Source organism: Astyanax mexicanus, chromosome 21 (assembly GCF_023375975.1).
Source record: "Astyanax mexicanus isolate ESR-SI-001 chromosome 21, AstMex3_surface, whole genome shotgun sequence".
Classification (NCBI taxonomy): Eukaryota; Metazoa; Chordata; class Actinopteri; order Characiformes; family Acestrorhamphidae; genus Astyanax; species Astyanax mexicanus.
Window position 1 is genome coordinate 34,110,522 of NC_064428.1, and position 21,133 is coordinate 34,131,654.

The following is a 21,133-nucleotide window of genomic DNA, read 5'->3' on the forward strand; positions in this document are numbered from 1 at the left end:
CCGTGTGGATTCATTTCATTACTGTGTAGAATTTCCAGACACTACTACTGCACACACTCACACAGGATCAATGTGATTACACACCTGTAGTTTTTATAGTTTCTATGATCCGGATCAGTTGATAAGTTCATTTATTTGAAGCATTTCTCCCTCTAGTTTGGTTTGGTTTCACACAGGCACAAACCTAAACGCACCAAAATGCACACCAATAAACCACACAAGCACTTTGTGTCCTCTGATTGGTCAGAGCTGTCTGGTGCGGGAGCAAAAAAGTAAATATAGTGAAAAGATTCTGTGTTCCAGTGCAAATGTCTGTGCAGCATTAAAAATTTGCAGCTGTGCTTTTAAACACAGTGTTTTCAATGGGACATGCAGCACAGATGTACATGCAGTAAACAGAGTCGCACGGCTGTAAGCAGTCAATGCAGCACATACCACGCGTGTAAACAGCGCGGAGCAGCAGCAGAGACAGCGTTTGGTCATAGCTGTGTCAATTAGCGTTATCTGGCTAATATATCGGATTAAACTGTGCCTTATCAGCAGTTTAGCTCAAATAAAAGGAGTATATTTGATAGCTGGGTCGGATCGAGTTTGATTTTAATTTATGAGTCGTTATTTGGTGAGCCTTATCATATTTCATCAGAAATAAGTCAGAATAGTTCAATACTACAACTTTTAAAACACTTTTCAGACACTGCTTCAAACTTTTCCCAAATTTAAGAATATTTTTCCACAGTGCTGCTAGTTTAACTTTACAATCACAATTTGAAGAATATACAGTATCGGTAAAAAGTGTGGATACGCCTTAAATTCAGTGTTTTTGTAGATTATTATTAAAGTCCCCTGAAGTTATTTAGTAAACTAAAAATTGTGTTAAACGAACCACAATATGTTTTATATGTTACATTTTTCAAAGGTTTGCACATCTTGGCTGGATTTTTTCAGCCTGTTTTATGAGGTAGAATCACCTGGAATTCGAATTCAAGCGTGAAAAGTTGTGAAGAGGTAGAGTTGGTATACATTGAATAGTTCTATTTGAGACTAATTTGAACTGTAAAAGTGTACAGTCACAAGTTCGTTCACAAAGATCATCAAAAACATTCTGATGAAACTGGCACTCATCAGGACCACCCTGGGAAAGGAAGAGCAAGAGTTCCTTTTGTTGGACAGGATAAGTTCATTTTATCAGAGTTACCAGCCTCAAAATAAATAGTATAGTAAGTTTACTAAATGTTGCTTCATGGTCTGGATCACTTTAGTAAATAAATACATTTTAAAAAGTGTGTACACAATTATTGCACATTAAAGAAAATAATTAATTTTCAGAAAATAAATTATATATGTTTATAATATTGTGAATCAATATGTTGGGGAAAGAGGGAAACAAGTCACATGTGCTTTCACATTTAATCTGTTTAATTAAAAATAGAATTTTTTGAATCCGGATTTAAAAAAAATAAACTTTTAGCTGCATTTCCCTCTGCGGCCTGAAGGTGTCGACATTGTACCATTTTCTGCTCTCCTGTGTAAAACGCAATCTGATTGGCTGCTGCGGCCATTTCTGGCCTGTGATTGGTCGGCGCTGGCGGCGGAGGACTCTGGAGGACTGGAGCTCGGGCCGGGGCTCAGACTGAGGCGCTGTGTGTGAGTGAGTAAGTTGAGCATGGCGGTCTGACCCCCGCGCGGGCTGTAACTGTGTGTGCGCTGTTTATAGAGGGACTGAGGGACGGCATGCCCGCCTTACCGAGCTTCTTCTGCCCCCACAGCTCCTCTCAGCCGGCCGCAGTCCGCTCCTGCTTTGTGTGTGTGAGATAAGCCCACCTCCTGCCCTTGACTGGAGGTCTTATATAAGGTAAACAGCAGTAGTGAGCTGCAATAGTGAGTTGCTTTAGGAATGAGTTATAGTGAGCTGCTGTAGGAATGAGTCATAGTGAGTTGCTGTAGTAGTGAGCTGCTATAGTGAGTTGCTCTAGTAGTGAGCTGCTGTAGGAATGAGCTATAGTGAGTTGCTGTAGTATTGAGCTAAAGTGAGCTGCTGTAGGAATGAGTTATAGTGAGTTGCTGTAGTAGTGAGCTGCTATAGTGAGTTGCTCTAGTAGTGAGCTGCTGTAGGAATGAGTTATAGTGAGTTGCTGTAGTATTGAGCTAAAGTGAGCTGCTGTAGGAATGAGTTATAGTGAGTTGTAATAGTGAGCTATAGTAAGTTGCTGTAGTAGTGAGCTATAGTGAGTTGCTGTAGTAGTGAGCTATAGTGAGTTGCTATAGTGAGTTGCTGTAGTAGTGAGCTATAGTGAGTTGCTGTAGTAGTGAGCTATAGTGAGTTGCTGTAGTAGTGAGCTATAGTGAGTTGCTGTAGGAATGAGTTATAGTGAGCTGTTGTAGTATTGAGCTAAAGTGAGCTGCTGTAGGAATGAGTTATAGTGAGTTGCTGTAGTAGTGAGCTGCTATAGTGAGTTGCTCTAGTAGTGAGCTGCTGTAGGAATGAGTTATAGTGAGTTGCTGTAGTATTGAGCTAAAGTGAGCTGCTGTAGGAATGAGTTATAGTGAGTTGTAATAGTGAGCTATAGTAAGTTGCTGTAGTAGTGAGCTATAGTGAGTTGCTGTAGTAGTGAGCTATAGTGAGTTGCTGTAGTAGTGAGCTATAGTGAGTTGCTGTAGTAGTGAGCTATAGTGAGTTGCTGTAGTAGTGAGCTATAGTGAGTTGCTGTAGTAGTGAGCTATAGTGAGTTGCTGTAGTAGTGAGCTATAGTGAGTTGCTGTAGGAATGAGTTATAGTGAGCTGTTGTAATAGTGAGCTATAGTGAGTTGCTGTAGGAATGAGTTACAGTAAGTTGCTGTAAGAATGAGTTACAGTAAGTTGCTGTAGTAGTGAGCTATAGTGAGTTGCTGTAGGAATGAGTTATAGTGAGTTGCTGTAGTAGTGATCTATAGTGAGCTGCTGTAGGAATGAGTTACAGTACGTTGCTGTAAGAATGAGTTACAGTAAGTTGCTGTAGTAGTGAGCTATAGTGAGTTGCTGTAGGAATGAGTTATAGTGAGCTGTTGTAATAGTGAGCTATAGTGAGTTGCTGTAGGAATGAGTTACAGTAAGTTGCTGTAAGAATGAGTTACAGTAAGTTGCTGTAGTAGTGAGCTATAGTGAGTTGCTGTAGGAATGAGTTATAGTGAGTTGCTGTAGTAGTGATCTATAGTGAGCTGCTGTAGTAGTGAGCTATAGGGAGTTGCTGTAGGAATGAGTTACAGTACGTTGCTGTAAGAATGAGTTACAGTAAGTTGCTGTAGTAGTGAGTTATAGTGAGTTGCTGTAGGAATGAGTTATAGTGAGTTGCTGTAGTAGTGATCTATAGTGAGCTGCTGTAGTAGTGAGCTATAGGGAGTTGCTGTAGGAATGAGTTATAGTGAGTTGCTGTAGTAGTGATCTATAGTGAGCTGCTGTAGTAGTGAGCTATAGTGAGTTGCTGTAGTAGTGAGCTATAGTGAGTTGCTGTAGGAATGAGTTATAGTGAGCTGCTGTAGGAATGAGCTATAGTGAGTTGCTGTAGGAATGAGTTATAGTGAGCTGCTGTAGGAATGAGCTATAGTGAGTTGCTGTAGGAATGAGTTATAGTGAGCTGCTGTAGGAATGAGCTATAGTGAGTTGCTGTAGTAGTAGTGAACTGCCGTAGTACTAGTGAGCTATAGTGAGCTGCTGTAGGAATGAGTTATAATAAATTGTTGTTATAGTGAGCTATATTGAGCTGTTTTAGGAATGAGTTATAGTGAGCTGCTGTAGTACTAGTGAGCTATAGTGAGCTGCTGTATTAGTGAGCTTCTATAGTAATAAACTGTATTAGTGAGCTGCTGTAGAAATTAGCTGTAGTGAGCTGCTGTAGTAGTGAGCTGTAGGAATTAGTTGCTGTAGAAATTAGCTGTACTGAGCTGATGTAGTAGTAAGCTGTAGTGAATTGCTGTAGTAGTAAGCCGGCATTGTAATTGTCTGCTGTAGTAGTAGTGAGCTGTAGTAGTAGTGGGCTATAGTGAGCTGCTGTAGTTGTAGTAAGCTGCTGTAGTTGTAGTAAGCTACTGTAGTAGTGAGCTGCTGTAGTGTTATGGTGTAGCTGCCTGTTTGTGCCTGGCCTGTGAAGCTTGTTGCTGATTTGTCAGTGTTATAATAGTGATACCAGTATTTACAGTCCCATATAGTATTAGTACAGTAAATCCTTATATTAACTGTAACTATAGTAGTTAAATGTCTTATAAATAATCCAACATGTTTTCTGTACAAATAAAGGGCTTAGTAAACAAGCTTCAGCTTTTATCTACCAGGTATTTTCTAAGTCAGCTTTATGAGGTAGAGTCACCTGGAATGGCTTATCAAATTATCAGGAGTTAATTACTTGAATTTCTTGCCTCTTAATGTGTTTTTGAGAGCATCAGGTGTAAAGTTTTTGAGCGTTAGAGGTATAGGTATACAGTGAAGAGCTCTATTTGAGGCTACTATGAAAAATATCAAAAACGTCCTGATGAAACTGGCACTAATCAGGACCGCCCCAGAAAAGGAAAACCCAGAGATTCCTCTGTTGCACAGGATATGTTCATCTTATCAGAGTTACCAGCCTCGGAAACTGCAAGTGAACAGAGCACCTAAATGCTTCTTCACAGAGTATTTTTTATTTTATTTTATTGTTTGTTAAATGGATGGATGACTTCAGTATGTATTTACAGTGGAAAAACCCTATTTGAGTAATGTTCTAATCCACACTACTCAATTAAGCAGAAAAAAATACCTTAAGAAATGAAGGTCAATCAATCTAAAAACAAAAAAGGGGAAAAAAAGAATTTTAAAAATATTCTCAAGTGCAAAATCGTGTGTCAAAAAGATTGTCAAAAATGTTCTGATGAAAGTGCCAGTTTCATTAGGACCACCTTAGACAACGAAAGGCAAGAGTTTCCTCTGTCTTATAAATAGCTTAACAGGTTTTCTGTACAAATAAAAGGCTTAGCATGCAAGCTTCAGCTTTATCTACCTGCATTTTCTCAGTCAGTTTTATGAGGTAGAGTCACCTGGAATTCAGGTTTTCAGTTAACAGCTGTGCTGAACTCATCAAGTCTCTTAAAGTGTTTGAGAGCATCAGTTAAAGTAAAGTAGTGAAGAGGTAGAGTTACAGGTATACAGTGAATAGTGAATATTTGAGTAATGTTCTAATCCAGATTATGGCGAGAAAGACTCAACTAAGTTTTTTCAGTTAACCTGTTGGTCCGTTACACCTTAAATGCTGAAGTAGTTGCATTAAGTACTGCAGTAATTAAGGTGGAATGGAAAATTCTAAAAAAAATCTAATTCAAGCTTAGTAAAAGCACTGTGTGTGTGTGTGCGCCATGTTCTACTTCCCCTTTACTAGCACACAATGTACCCAGGGGGGTGGAAACACTATAATTATTTAGAGGTCAGAGGTCAATGTTAGGTGTAGCATTAACATTAGCATTTGGCTGCAGGCATCTATAAATATACACTTAAAGAAGAAGTAAAAGCAATAAAGCACTACATAGTCATGAATACAAGCAAGTGTGTGTTTAAGAAACAGTCTATACAGAATGTATGTATGGATGTGTGTATGTGTGTGTTTGTATTCATATAAAAGCAGGGACCCTGCAGCTCAGTCAGTGGTCACATTACTAGCTTTTGTCACCTCCAGAAAAAAAAAACAGTGTGTGTGTGTGTGTGTGTGTGTGTGTGTGTGTGTGTTCCAGTGTGTGTGTGTCAGTCAGTCAGTGGGAGGGGATCAAACTCAACACTGGTGCTCGTGCATGCATAGAGCTCGAGCCCCCCGTTAAAACAACAGGACATTTAGCAGCAGATCTGTGCCGATATCTCCAGTGAGAGAAGCTGGAAGAGACTCAGGGACAGTTACTGTAATCCTAGCTCTGCTCTGTATCACATTTCTGATCTCAAAGTGTTGCTAAAAGAGGGTTTTCATCATGTCGTTTGTGGCTGGTGAGTTGTCTTGATTAAGGGTATCTATTTTAAACTCATCCAAGATGCTGTTTTTGCTTTGATGCTGCATGAAGGAACAATGCTGTCCTGTCTTTTTGTCTTGTTTTAATTTTGTGCTTTATTTGTTTAATGTCTGTAACTTTATTTCCGTAACAGTGATGTGTGTGTTCATATTGATTTACGTAAATTTGATCTTATTTCTAATAAAATACGATAATTTATTTGCTTACATACACTTGCTTTATTCTGTAGACTGAAGTAGTGGATGTAATTTAATGTAATGAGTGAAATAGTCTGAAGTAATATGGTGAAAAGAGTTAATCTACAACTCTGGAAAAAAAATGAAGAGAGCACTTCAGTTTCTGAATCAGTTTCTCTGATTTTGCTATTTATAGGTTTATGTTTGAGTAAAATGAACATTGTTGTTTTATTCTATAAACTACAGACAACATTTCTCCCAAATTCCAAATAAAAATATTTTAGTTATTTAGAGCATTTATTTACAGAAAATGAGAAATGACTGAAATAACAAAAAAGCTGCAGAGCTTTCAGACCTTAAATAACGCAAATAAAAAAACAAGCTCATATTCATAAAGTGTTAAGAGTTCAGAAATCAATATTTGGTGAAATAATCCTGTTTTTTTAATCACAGTTTTCATGCATTTTGGCATCATGTTCTCCTCCACCAGTCTTACACACTGCTTTTGGATAACTTTATCCTACTCACTCCTGGTGCAAAAATTTAAGCAGTTCAGTTTGGTGGTTTGATGGCTTGTGATCATCCATCTTCCTCTTGATTATATTCCAGAGGTTTTCAATTGAGTAAAATCAAGGAAAAACATCATTTTTAAATGCTCTCTTATTTTTTTGTCTGTGTATATGTTAGACTTGATAATTGCATGTAATTATGTGATGTAATTCATTACATGTAATGTTTTATAGCTTACTTAGATTTAAAAAATTACATGCAATTGGAATCTAGTGAATTACACAGTACATTAGATCCTAACATTGCATGTGCATATTTAATGACAAAAGTATTTTGTGGACGTAATCAGATTACACTATACGTTAGACTGAATTATATTATATTAGACTAAATAATTACATGTAATTATATTATTTATTGTCTTGCACTGAAAAGAAGACTATATAATGGTAATATAATGAGTTACACTGTGTAATGAGTTAAGTGATTACTTAAAATACATATTGGACTGAATAATTACTTGTAATTGTGATTGAGTGAATTACACTAATCATTTCATGTAATTATGTTAATTGATTATTTACGGTATTTATTGGACTAAATAATTGCTTGCAATTGTGATGGAGTGAAATACACTACATATTTTATGTAATTATATTAAGTGATTACTTGCGGTATATGTTGCACTGAATAATTGCTTGTAATTGTGATGGAGCGAATTACATTACATATTTTATGTAATTACGTTACGTGATTACTTGTAATTGTGATGAAGTGAATTACACTAAACATTTCATGTAATTATGTGAAGTGATTATTTACAGTTCATATTGGACGGAATAATTACTTGTAATTGTGATGGAGTAAATTACACTACATATTTTATGTAAGTATGCTAAGTGATTACAGGTGTACATATTGTACTGAATAATTACCTGTAATTACTTGTGATTGAGTGAATTACACTAAACATTAGAAGGAAACATTGCATGTAATTATGTTAAGTGATAAGTTAGAGTGCATATTAGACAGAATAATTGTGAAGTAAGGACTAATTAATTTCCTGTACTGATGATGTAATGAATTACAGTATATGTTACTGTAGATCAGTGAATTTCAGTGTGATGTAATGAGTTAATTTGTGTATTTGTTGTGTGTAGAGTTGAGTCGAGCAGGTCCGAACGCCGTGATGACGGAGTTTCAGGAGAAGCTGAGGCAGCAGCATGAGAACTCCATGCATAAAGAGCTGGAGAAGCTTCTCTCCACCACCTCCGGAGCAGAGGCGGAGGTAAGCGGGAGAAGGGGCGGGGTTAAAGAGCTGATTACAACAATGACAACAAGCACCATGTTTTCACTGCTACATACACTATATATGTGGAATGAAGCAGGTGGCCATGATGCTAATGCTTCGGTAGCTATGTGGGCATTAGCATTATGGCTACCAGCCTTTAGCTGTTGTGAAAGCTCAAGTTATGCTAGCATGCTAACTTGCTAACTCTGTGGAATAGTGTTGTGAAAGCTCATTCTTTTTTATTTTGCATTTAATTGACATGCATTGTTCACAAAGATTTGGACATATAGCTAATGCCATGGTAGCTATGTGGAATGAAGCAGGTGGCAATGGCTGTTGTAAAAGCTCAAGTTATGCTAGCATGCTAACTTGCTAACTCTGTGGAATAATGTTGTGAAAGCTAACAGTTCTCCATTTCACATTTAGTTAGCATACCCTGTTTCACAATGCAAGCATGCTAACCTGCTAATGTTGTTTCATTTATTAATTTAGTCATACATGTAACTCATCAGTGCTATTCCAATTATGAATGTACCTCAGCAGTGCCATTCTAATCATACATTTATTTTAAGTCACTCGTGTGGCTATCGGTGTGGCCAGTTAACATGCTAGCTAGAAAATTGGGGTAATGTGACACAAGGACGGGATACAGACTGAGGAAGAAAGTCAGGATCTCGTGTTCAGTTCTTGCAGAAAGTTTTAAGATCAATCTGCCACCAGACTGACCAGCATAATCCTGTTTGCTTTCCTCTAAATACATTAAATGTCCAATTATTTGTGAAAACCCCTTCTTACTAACTCATGCTCTTATCATTTTCTAAATGCAGTCAAACCCTATCAAAATGTAATTTATAAAAATCATAAAATTGGTGTTTTAATAAACCTAATTTTAAAATCAATATTTACCTGAATTCAAATCTAACAGTGCTATTCTAATAATACATTTACCCTAACAGTGCTATTCTAATCATAAATGTACCTCAGTCGTCCTGTTCCTGATATTACTGAAAATCCTATCAAAATATAATGTATAAAAATCATTAATCATTGACGATTTCCTGAACCTGAATTTTCCTGAATTTTAAAATCAATATTTTCTTAAATACAAATCAAACAGAATCTAAGCAGTGCTATTCTAATTATACATTTGCATCAGCAGTGCTATTCTAGTCATACATTTACCTTAGCAGTGCTATTCTAATAATACATTTACCTTAACAATCCTATTCTAATCATACATTTACCTGAGCAGTGCTATTCTAGTCATACATTTACCTCAGCAGTGCTATTCTAATAATACATTTACCTTAACAATCCTATTCTAATCATACATTTACCTGAGCAGTGCTATTCTAGTCATACATTTACCTCAGCAGTGCTATTCTAATTATACATTTACTTTAGCAATCCTATTCTAGTCATACATTTACCTCAGCAGTGCTATTCTAATAATAAATTTACCTTAACAGTCCTATTCTAATCATACATTTACCTCAGCAATGCTATTCTGATCATACATTTACCTCAGCAATGCTATTCTGATCATACATTTACCTCAGCAGTGCTATTCTAACCATAAATGTACCTCAGTAGAGCTTTTACTGAAAATCCTATCAAAATATAATGTATAAAAAATGGTGTTTTCCTGAACCTAATTCCTGAAGGCCAGCTGTTAGCATCATGGCTAACCCACTATTTCTGGCTTTGTAACTAAATGATCCCTGGTATCTTTCTATATTTCTTTATAAGACTCTCTGCCGCACTGTCCAGCTCTAAGCTGAAATGACAGAAACGCCGCCATGTTTTAAACTCTTCTGATCTTAATCCCACCGTTCCTGCTGATCCTGGTGGGCGGCGGTTCACTCTTCCCATCAGGCTGCTTTATTCCATCCCAACTTTTCAGCATCAGCTCCTCCAGCAGCAGTAAGAACTGTAATTAAAGCATGTAGAGCTTCCCTAGAGGCAGCGACCACTTAATTACACCTCATTCATCCCACAGAGCAAGACTAAAAGCATTATCGGGAGGTTAAAGTTGAAAGACGTAATTATACGAACACACCGATTCAGCACTGCAGTATGGGCACTAATTACCAAGTGTGAATTTGCGGTGCTTTAGAAGCTGCTGAGGTGTTTGCGAGGCGTTTTGCAGGCGTTTATGCAGGAAGCATTCAGAAGAAAGTGAATTTGTTTAGTGTATTATGTAGAGTAGGGACGCATCCAAACAAGCCTTTTATATTTTTAGGAGTGCTATCCTAATCATACATGTACCTCAACAGTGCTATCCTAACCGTAAATGTTCCTCAGTAGTGCTATTCTAATCATACAGTTACCTCAGCCGTGCTTTTCTATTCATACACTTTCCAGAACAGTGCTATTCTAGCCATAAATGTACTCCAGTAGTGCTTTTCTAATCATACATTTACCACAACAGTGCTATTCTAGCCATAAATGTTCCTCAGTAGTGCTTTTCTAATCATACATTTACCACAGCAGTGCTATTCTAGCCATACATGTACTCCAGTAGTGCTTTTCTAATCATACATTTACCTCAGTAGTGCTGCTCTAATCATACATTTACCTCAAGAGTGCTATCCTAACCATACATTTACCTCAGCAGTGCTATTCTAATAATACATTTACCTCAGGAGTGCTATCCGTACCATACAGTTACCTCAGCAAAGCTTTTCTAATCATACATTTACCACAACAGTGCTGTTCTAACCATAAATGTTCCTCAGTAGTGCTTTTCTCATCAAACGTAATTAAAACGTGATTAAATGTAGTTAAATCAAGGCGGCAGGTAGAAATAGAAAAACTGGTTAAGGAATCAAGGTTACTCAGAAAGAAGTGGAAGAATGGGAATGAGGCAGAAAGAGAGGGCATTGAGTTATTGCAGGAGGAGTTGAGAAGTAAGTTGGTAAAATTGCGGAGAGCAGAGGCTATGAGGAAAAGGAGGAAGAAGAAGGAGCATGCTAGGATAGAGTTCTTTAGAGATCCATTTAGGTTTGTTAAGAGTCTGTTTAGAAAGGAGAAATCAGGAAATCTAAAGGTCGGAAAGAGGGAGTTGGAGGAGCACTTTAAGAGTGTCTACACAGAGAAGGAAAGGTCTAGCGACCTGGACCTACCAGCAGACATGCCGCCGTTAGGTGATATAGAGTGGAAGATGGATGTTAACCCCCCTAGGTGGAGTGAGGTTCAGGAGGTGGTGAAGGCTGCAAAGGCAGGTTCTGCCCCAGGGCCAAATGGGGTTCCATATAGATTATATAAAAGTGCACCAGATGTTTTGAAGTTTCTATGGAAACTAATGGCTATAGTGTGGAAGAAGGGGATTATTCCAAAGGAGTGCCGCAGAGCAGGTGGTGTTCTTATCCCAAAAGAAAAGGATTCTGTGGCTATTGATCAGTTCCGTCCCATAAGCTTGTTGAATGTGGAGGGTAAGATCTTCTTTAGTGTGGTTGCACGTAGACTAGCAACGTACCTGAAAAGAAATAATTTAATTGATACGTCTGTACAAAAGGCAGGAATTTCTGGTTGCGTAGAGCATAATAGTATGATTTGGTATCAGATTCAAACAGCAAGAGCCGAGAAAAAGGATCTACATGTGGTGTTTTTAGATCTGGCTAATGCTTTTGGTTCGGTACCGCATGCATTGTTGTGGAAGGCATTACATTTTTTTAGGGTTCCAGAAGAGATTTCAAGGTTAGTTAAAGCCTATTTTGAAGACATACAGTTTTGCTTTAGTGTAGGGGAGTGTGTCACATCTTGGCAACGACTGGAAATAGGTATAATGGCAGGTTGTACAATTTCACCGCTAGCGTTTACGATGGCAATGGAGGTGATTATTAGGGCTTCTAAGTGGGTCGTAGGCGGGGAGAGGCTGCATGATGGCCCCCGACTCCCACCAGTTAGGGCGTTTATGGACGATATGACAACATTAACGACCACGGTGCCATGTACCTGGCGACTGCTAGGGAAGTTAAATGATAATCTTAGGCTGGCTAGGATGAAAGTTAAACCGAGCAAGTCTAGGAGTGTATCAATCGTTAAAGGGAAATTGATACAAGAAAGGTTTATGATGGAGGGAGACGTCATACCATCTATATTGGAAAAGTCAGTTAAGAGTTTAGGTAGGTGGTATACTGCAGCACTGAATGATAAAGAGCAGGTGGAAGGGTTGAGGACGGAAATGGTGGAGGCCATTAATAGAATTGATAAGTCTTTTCTGCCAGGTAAATTAAAATTGTGGTGTCTGCAGTTTGGTTTGTTGCCTCGTCTAAGGTGGCCACTTACAGTTTATGATATTCCGATTTCTGAGGTTGAGAGGTTAGAAAGGGTTATGAGCAAGGGTATAAGGACATGGTTGGGGGTGCCGCGTTGCCTTAGTAGTGTGGCGTGGTGTGGGAGAGGGATGCTGGAACTGCCGTTGACGAGCTTGGTTGAGGAGTTCAAATGTGCTAAGGTAGGACGTGAAATGCAGTTGTTAGGGTCAAAAGACGGGCTGGTTAAAGCAACAGCACCAGTGACTAGGTCTGGGAGAAAGTGGAATGCTCGAGAAGCTACTCAAGCCGCAAGGAGGGCACTGGAGCACAGGGATGTTGTGGGGCAGGTGCAAAATGGGAGGGCAGGATTAGGTTTAGGTGATTCTTGGAAAGCATTCGGCAAGGCCACATCACCTGAGAAAAGGCGTATGGTTACAGGGTTTATTCGTGAGCAGGAGGAGGAAGCAAGGAGGGCAAAAGCAGCAGGGCAGAGTAAACAGGGGCAGTGGATGAGATGGGAAAGTGTAGAGAAGCGGAGAATCACCTGGCGAGAGTTATGGGGATTGGATACAGACCGTATAAAGTTTCTTTTGTGAGCTACATATGATGTTCTGCCAACGCCACAAAACCTTGCTCAGTGGGTGGGTGAGGATCCAAGTTGTAAGCTATGTGCAGGAAGTGGCACGCTGAAGCACATTTTGTCGGCATGTAAGGTGAGTCTATCCCAGGGGCGCTACACATGGAGGCATAATCAGGTACTTAGATCTCTTGCAGGTGCACTTGATAAGAAACGGTTAGAAGTTAATAACATGCCCGTGGTAGGTTGCAGTAGGGTAATCACGTTTGTGCGTGAGGGGCAGCATAGTGGAGAAACAGCACAGTGCTTGAAAACTGCTGGTAAGTGGGCCAATGCACGAGATTGGAAGTTATTAGTGGATGTAGGTAGTAAACTGCAGATCCCAGAGTGCATTCTGGTTACAACCTTGAGGCCGGATGTAGTGTTGTACTCTGAAAGTAAGCGGATAGTGTATTTTATAGAGCTGACTGTTCCGTTTGAAGACGAGGTAGATGGAGCTTATGAAAGGAAAAGGCTGAAGTATACAGACTTGGTGGCTGAGGTGAGAGAGCGTGGGTGGCAAGCGTATATTAGACCGGTAGAGGTAGGTACTAGAGGCTTTGTTGCGAAGTCTGCCACAAGACTGCTGTCTGAATTCGGAATTAGAGGTCGTGTGCTAAGGACTGTAGTGAAGGAGTTGTCAGATGTAGCTGAAAGATCTAGTCAGTGGTTGTGGTTCAGAAGGGCTGAGGCTACGTGGGGAAGGGAATGAGTTTGTGCTTCAACAGCAAGCTTGGAGGGGGGTGGGTCTGGGACGCCAGACTTCACTGTTGAGCCTTCTGGAGGTGTCGTGGGCCTAATTCAGTGAAACACTGACGAAGGAAGGTGCCTGCCTGATGACCCCTGAGAAGAGCTTGCACTGAAGTTTGTGTTAGAGTTTGGATGAAGGGGATTGGTGTGGTCCTGCTCTTGTAATAATTTGTCTCATGAGTTTTTGTAGACGTCTGAGTACTTGGCAGTTGAGGCACGGACCATGAACATAGTTCGCTATGCTTCTGGATTCTTGTCGAGCCAGTATCAGATGGTAGTGGTTGCTGTGTTCTGCTCACGCAACTTATAATGTGATTTATTGTGTGTGATTGTGCTTAGGTAAGTGTGTTGTTGCCACAGTTAAAGGAAGTGAGCTTAGATTAAGGAGGGATTCTGTGTGTTCATAGGTTATTTTTTTGGTAGGTCTGTTACTTGGCAGTTGAGGCAATGGACCATGAACATAGTGTTAGGCTGTGCTTCTGGATTCTTGTCGAGCCAGTATCAGATTGTGGTGGTTTTGCTATTGTTGTTAGTTGAGTGAGTAGTAGATCCTGGCTGAGCCCTATGCATAACCCCAGCTGTTAGGTGCAGGATTTGTCAATTTCCTGTATTATATTACTTACCACAACAGTGCAATTCTAGCCATAAGTGTACTCCAGCAGTGCTATTCTAACCATAGATGTACCTCAGCAGTGCCATTCTATTAAATAATTATTTTCACATCGATGAAGTATTATTATTTTAACAGTGCTGTTTTATCATGTAGCAAGCTAGCTACCTGAGCAGTATAATTTTAGTAACACGTTTACCTCGATAGCGCTACTCAAGTTATGTAAGTGAAAATTACAGCCAGCTTTAGCCAGTAGTAGTAACCTTGTATATAAGGAAGGAATAAAAACAATAATAAAATAATTCAAATATAAATTAGTCGTTATTTTGTGTAAATTATACACAATTATTCACATATTTGGCCAAATGCCTATTTTTTTTTGTATTTTTAAATAATTTTGGTTGCCAAATAATTTGTGCATCCTTTAAAAATGTGTAACAGACACTGTAATAATGACTGTGTATTTGTGTGTGTGTGTTTTCAGTGCTCCAGGAAGGATTTTGAAGGATTTAAGCAGCTGTTCCACAGGTTCCTGCAGGTAAAAGGACCATCAGTGGACTGGGCCAAAATCAACAGACCTCCCGAGGATTCGGTGAGACACACACACACACACACACACATATCCATAGAAGACATACAGTGCTTCATGCTAATATACATCCTGTAAAGGACATTGGGGAAGCTACCTGGGGCTTCAGTCAGTGCTGTGATTGATGTTAGAGAGCACACACACACACAGAGTTGTGGGGCTTGGGTGGGTGGAGGAGGGTCTACAGTGAGGAAAGACAGAGCGAGAGGGAGGTGATGGAAAGTATAGGAGTGTGTGAGAAAGACAATGGAGATAACTGAAGAGCTTAAGAGTCTTTCTATAGGCCGTTACTGTACAGCTAAAAGAAGGCTTTAGTTTAGACTCTGTTGGAGCCTCTAGGAGTGGTTGGTGTGGTGCTGTTACACATGTTTCTATATGGCATCCTGCAGCACATTTACTCACAGATTAAGTTCCTACAGCTGGGCCTGTAGATCCTGCTCTACACTCGTAGGCTTTAATCTGGTGGAGACGTTACTGTATTCCTGGAAAACTCTTATATAATATAATCAAGAGGAAGATGGATGATCACAAGCCATCAAACCAAACTGAACTGCTTGAATTTTTGCACCAGGAGTAAAGCAGCATATACGTATCCAAAAGCAGTGTGTAAGACTGGTGGAGGAGAACATGATGCCAAGATGCATAAAAACTGTGATTAAAAACCAGGGTTATTCCACCAAATATTGATTTCTGAACTCTTAAAACTTTATGAATATGAACTTGTTTTCTTTGCATTATTTGAGGTCTGAAAGCTCTGCATGTTTTTTGTTATTTCAGCCATTTCTCATTTTCTGCAAATAAATGCTCTAAATGACAATATTTATTTTGAAAATGTTGTCTGTAGTTTATAGAATAAAACAAAAATGTTAATTTTACTCAAACATAAACCTATAAATAGGAAACTGGAGTGCTCTCTCGCCTTTTCAGAGCTGTATATAAGAATTTTGTGTATTCAGTAGAAATAAAAAATCTAAAAAATACCTTACCAACAGCAGATTTTGCATAAAATAAAATAATAGTGTAGCAAAATAAAAATATAGCAACATTTTTAAGCAAAACTAAAGTTTATCATATTTATTGCTTGTAAACTGCAAACAAACAGACACAATTAAAGTAACCACAGTAAATATCTAAATAAATACAAAATAGACTGATTTGAAGAATATCGCGATATCACGATATATCATTTTTGGTGATTTTACTGTGTATGATACAATATGGCACACCCCGATTAGGGGTGACTGACTGTCATATGCGAAGGTTTTTCAGATCATCACATTAGCACACTAGTATGTTGGGGCAATGTGTCGCTCCACAACAAAGGTAGGATTGAAGCACTCTGTCTCCAGACTCAAACCTGACCATTGTTGGATCCCCAACCGAACCTGTATTTGTGGTTAAAGGTTTCAGTAATTAACAGTTTAGATTTATCATTCATTACTGCCACTGTCTGTCAACTGGCAAGAAAGTGTTTGAGTGCATTGTAGAGGCATGTCTAGCAGTGAAAGATCCCTCACCAAGAGGTGCACTACCCAAAAGTAGCCTCTAAAAGTCTTTCTGGTGTATAAGGCCTTGGGGTTTACTGTATCCATGTATTTAAGTGAGTGTGTGTCTGTGTGAACCCGAGGTTGTACAGACAGTTTTTGACCTCCGTGACATTTTAGTCCCTCGACCTCCATCTATAAATACACACACACACACACACACACACACACACACACACACGGGCATACAGCTGATCTATGAATAGACTGACCCCTCCAGCATTCAAGAAGAGCGAGCGAGAGAGCGCACGAGAAAGTGAGAGAGAGAGAGAAAAAAAGAGAGAGAGAGAGAGAGAGAGAGAGAGAGAGAGGTGTGGAGGTAAAGAAAGCCAGAGCTTATGAGGTTTCTGCTGCTGGCTGACATTTCTTTCATCCAGACAGTTGTTCCTGTCAGGTCATGCCGGAGGCAGAAACAGCTGATCCGTAAGCCCCGCCCACTGAACGCTGACATGATACCAGATCTACCGCTCTGTCCCTGCAGTCACTGTACGTGCCTGTCTGACTGTAGGCTGCCAGCTCTTCAATTCCAGAATCAATCTATTCTTGTTTAATGTTTTCTTTATTGTAGATTTGTCAACAGAAATGTTAGCATGTGCCAGAGATTTCTGTAAGTCTTTAGCTGACACTCTCAATGAGGATTCTTCCTCACCTCATTGATCATTCTGCGCTGTGCTCTTACAGTCATCTTTACAGGACCACCATGCCTAGGGAGAGTAACAGCAACAGTGCTGAACTTTCTCCATTTGTAGACCGTCTATCTTACCATGAACACATGAACATCAAGGCTTTTAGAGATACTTTTGTAACCCTTTCAGCTTCATGCAAGTCAACAATTCTTGAACGTAGGTCTTCTGAGAGCTTGATCTTTTGTGTGAGGCACGATTCACATCAAGCAATGCTTCTTAAGAACAGCAAACTCAAAACTGGTGTGTTTTTTATAGGGCAGGGGCAGCTTAAACCAACACATCCAATCTCATCACATTGATTGGACTCCAGGCTCCAGTTAGCTCTTAGAAAAGTCATTAGCCTATAGGGGTCACATACTTTTTCCCCTCTTACTGTGGATGTTAACATGTTGTGTTCAATAAAACCATGCAAACATATAGTTTTTTGTGTGGTATTAGTTTAAAGTTTAAGCAGACTGTATTTGTCTATTGTTGTGACTTAGATGAAGACCAGAACATATTTAATGACCAATTTATGCAGAAATCCAAGTATAATCCCAAAGGGTTTCTATACTTTTTCTTGCAACTTTTTTTTTTCTTGCTATATATTCTAGAGGTGGGAATACCAGGGCATCTTAAGATACAATATTATCATGATAATACATTTATCACGATGATGATGACTTACAGTGCCCTCCAAAAGTATTGGAACAGCTATGTCAATCATTTATTTCTGCTAAAGACTGAACACATGTGAGTTTGACATTAAAACCATATTTACCGTATTTTTCGCACTATAAGATGCATTTTAGGAGACACTTTAAGGAACTTCTATTTCAGCAGGTCTTGCCGCTGGGTGGGTCAACCGAGTGCTGGATGTTAATCTACCCAGATTTCTGAAAACTGTTTATTTGAGTGAATAAAGCGCTTCCATTTATTTACAGTAAGCTTAGATTTTAGGATTTCTCCAGCACTAAGGCTGGAGAATTAGCATTAGCGGCTAATTTCGATACAAGTATGTGGAGTTATGTGGGGCATTATGTAATTACACATCTACTGCCATCACAGCACAACCCTAATATAACTCACATTTATAATGTAAGGACTGTTGAAACTGATCTTTCTAACTTGCCGGTTATGTCTGTGGTGAAGGTCTGGGGACGGTGTGTATTGTCACATGGGTGGAGGCGCACTCGTGAACCATGAAGAATCTGAAACCTGAACTCCAGACTGCTCTCTGAACTTTAAACACATTTCTGGAGCTTCTCTCCTCCTCGTTCCTTTGGCTTTTCCAGTGTCTTTAATTGGAAATAGATGCATCTGAACCCTCCTTTCTGAGTGTTGGAGTGTTGGAGAGCTCTTTAGATCTTTGGGGCCTCCACTGCCTGTGGTTTTCATGGTTTTTGGGGTCAGGGTAATGTGGACGTTGACCCCGCTGTATTTAACTTGGTTAAACATGAGTGAGTAAGAGGTGAAGGCCAGCTTACTAATGTACACTGACCGTGGATTTCCAAACCCTACAGATCTTTTTAATCTTTTTGTTGGGTTTGGGAATCATGTTTGGAGTAGGGGTGGGCGATATGGACCTAAAATAATATCATGATATTTCATGGTATTTTCGAGATAACGATACTCTCTGCAAAAAATATATATATTTCAAGAATACACTACTGCAACAAAATGAAAAATAAAATGTATTATTGCACACAATATGGATATGGTATTCCAAATATCTCCATATATCCAGGATTAAAGTAAAATAAATGATACTGAACAGATATAATGAACATTTGTGGTTTTAATCTATAAACTACAGACAACATGTCTCCCAAATTCCAAATAAAAAAAATGAGAAATAGCTGAAATAACAAAAAAAAGATGCAGAGCTTTTAGACTTGTATTAGCTTTTTAAAGTTTTAAGAGAGAAAATCAATATTTGGTGGAATAACCCTGGTTTTTAATCACAGTTTTTTTTCATGCATCTTGGCATCATGTTCTCCTCCACCAGTCTTACACACTGCTTTTGGATAACTTCATGCTGCTCACTCTTTTTAAGGGTTTGATCTTTGTAGAGTCTTCGGCTTGCCAACTTCCGTAGGCCAAATGCCAACCCCCTCCTCTCCATTCATTCTTCCTCTTCTTCACATGCTCTTCCCCTCCTCCTCCTCCTCCTCTCTCTTTCCTGATTGGCTGTCAGGGTGCCCAGTCAGACGCTTGGCCAGAACTTCTGAGCGTGTTCCTCCTCCTCCTCTGTTTACTGAATAATGAGGCCAGTCTGACCAGAACGGCCTCAGGCTCTGGACTTATGTTCCCGTCCATATGCTGGATCTGAAATACACACTGCATACTGGTTTTGTACAACAAAAAAAAAACATAGTAACCCTAGATCAGCCAATCAGATTTTAGATTTTTTCCAACTTAAGGGACAAAATTACAGTCAAAATCATAGTTGGTAGTAGTGGTGGGCGATATGGCCTTAAAATAATATATCAAGATTGTAGGGTAATTTACCACAGCACGACTTAAAACTTGGATGTGAGAAATCTCAGAACATGAAATGATGACCAATGAGTCAGAGCTTAGAATTTAAAATATATTAAAGTTTACTTGAAAAATAGTTTCAGCATTACAGATATATAAAAGGAACAAAATTAATAGATATATATTAGAAAAGAGTAAACGTACATCAACGAATACAATCTCGATAGATCAACACATTCGCAACCCAGAGAGAGAAAGAGAGAGAGAGAGAAAAAGAAACTAAAGCCAGTCGAGGGCCAGAGAGAACTCCTCAGACTTCATCCAAGCAGTTATACATTTATGCTAATGACATGTGATTGGACAGAACTTATCAATATGATTACGTCAGCAGAGTCCAGTAAACAGTTTGTTGTCCAGTTTTAATGACGTGATCCGCTCCAGCCTGTCTGAGCAACAGGTTCTTATCATGATGTTGTTCAGCACTGTGTCCTTCATGAACACAGCAGACAGTCCTTAAGTGTCCTAAAGTCTGTGAGAAGATGAAACAGAGAAGAGGAAAAGAGTGGATGCAAAGATCTTCTGGCCTGTGCGACTTTACGTCGTGTAGAACAGGCATGCGCTGGCTATCTGAGGAGAGGTTCCCAGCACTTCACTCAGAGAGCTTGTTGTCTCCTAGTTCATATGCACTGGTCCCAGAACAGCAGAACAGCAGTGAAGCTTCTCTGCCACTCAGGGTCACGTTCTCCTCACAGCTCTCACTGTTGATGAAAACACTCTGACCTTCCTGATTCCTGAAAAAGTCAAAACAACCTCCAAAGCCTTGTGTCATTGTGACAGTTAAAAAGAGAGCAGAGATCATAAGGTTATTAAGTGAATTATAACGTGAACAGTTAAAATAATAACTGTATATATAAATGTATAAAACATTTAAGAATAAGAGTGTGAAGGTGTGGTCATCTCCAATCACACCCTTCAAGATATTTCATTGTTTTTTTGTGATAACCGTACTCTTCACAATATGACAAAACACTGAATGAAAAAAATACATATTTCAAGGATACACTACTGCAACAAAATGAATATTATGTTCTTATTATTGCACTCCTAAGAAGAATTTTATCAGATTTGTAACAGAAGTCAATGATCCAGAATGCCATGATACTAATAATAATACACTCCTCCAAATATCTCCATATATCAAGGGTTAAAGTAAAATAAATGATACTGGACAGATATAATCTGTCTCTAGTAGATATATAATGGAAAATAAGAACAGTGTGGATTCTTCTTTTGCTAAAAACAGTAAAAAAAAGAAAAAAAAAGAAAAGTAGTACCCTGATGTGATAATTAGGGGTGGGTGATATATCAGGATATTTCAGTGTATAATATCGTTCACCATATTGATAAATGTTGGAGATATTATTGCGTACGATACGCAATGGTACAGTTGTTGTTGTCAGCATGTCCCAGACCATTGTGGTTCCTATGATATTCCTAGTATGTGCTACGTTTTTTTTCTAGGTGGTTTACCTGTTAATGCTAAGTGGTTGCCATGGTACCTCATTAGATTTCTATGCTGTTCCACTTTGTTTAATAGTAGACCAATCAGATTTTAGATTTTTTTTTTTTTTGCCAGCCAAAGGGA

The 21,133-nt window shown here is 39.0% G+C and overlaps 1 protein-coding gene across 1 annotated transcript in view; it reads left to right on the plus strand.

The window, feature by feature from the left end:
* Nucleotides 1–5,751: 5,751 nt before the first annotated feature.
* Nucleotides 5,752–21,133, plus strand: part of ugp2a (UDP-glucose pyrophosphorylase 2a) — a gene marked incomplete in the record, with an annotated part of 29,380 nt that continues 13,998 nt past the window's right edge. Inside the window, 3 exon segments of the mRNA XM_049469239.1 lie at nt 5,752–5,974; nt 7,844–7,971; nt 14,694–14,801. Of these exon segments, the coding sequence (XP_049325196.1) occupies nt 5,959–5,974; nt 7,844–7,971; nt 14,694–14,801 (252 nt within the window).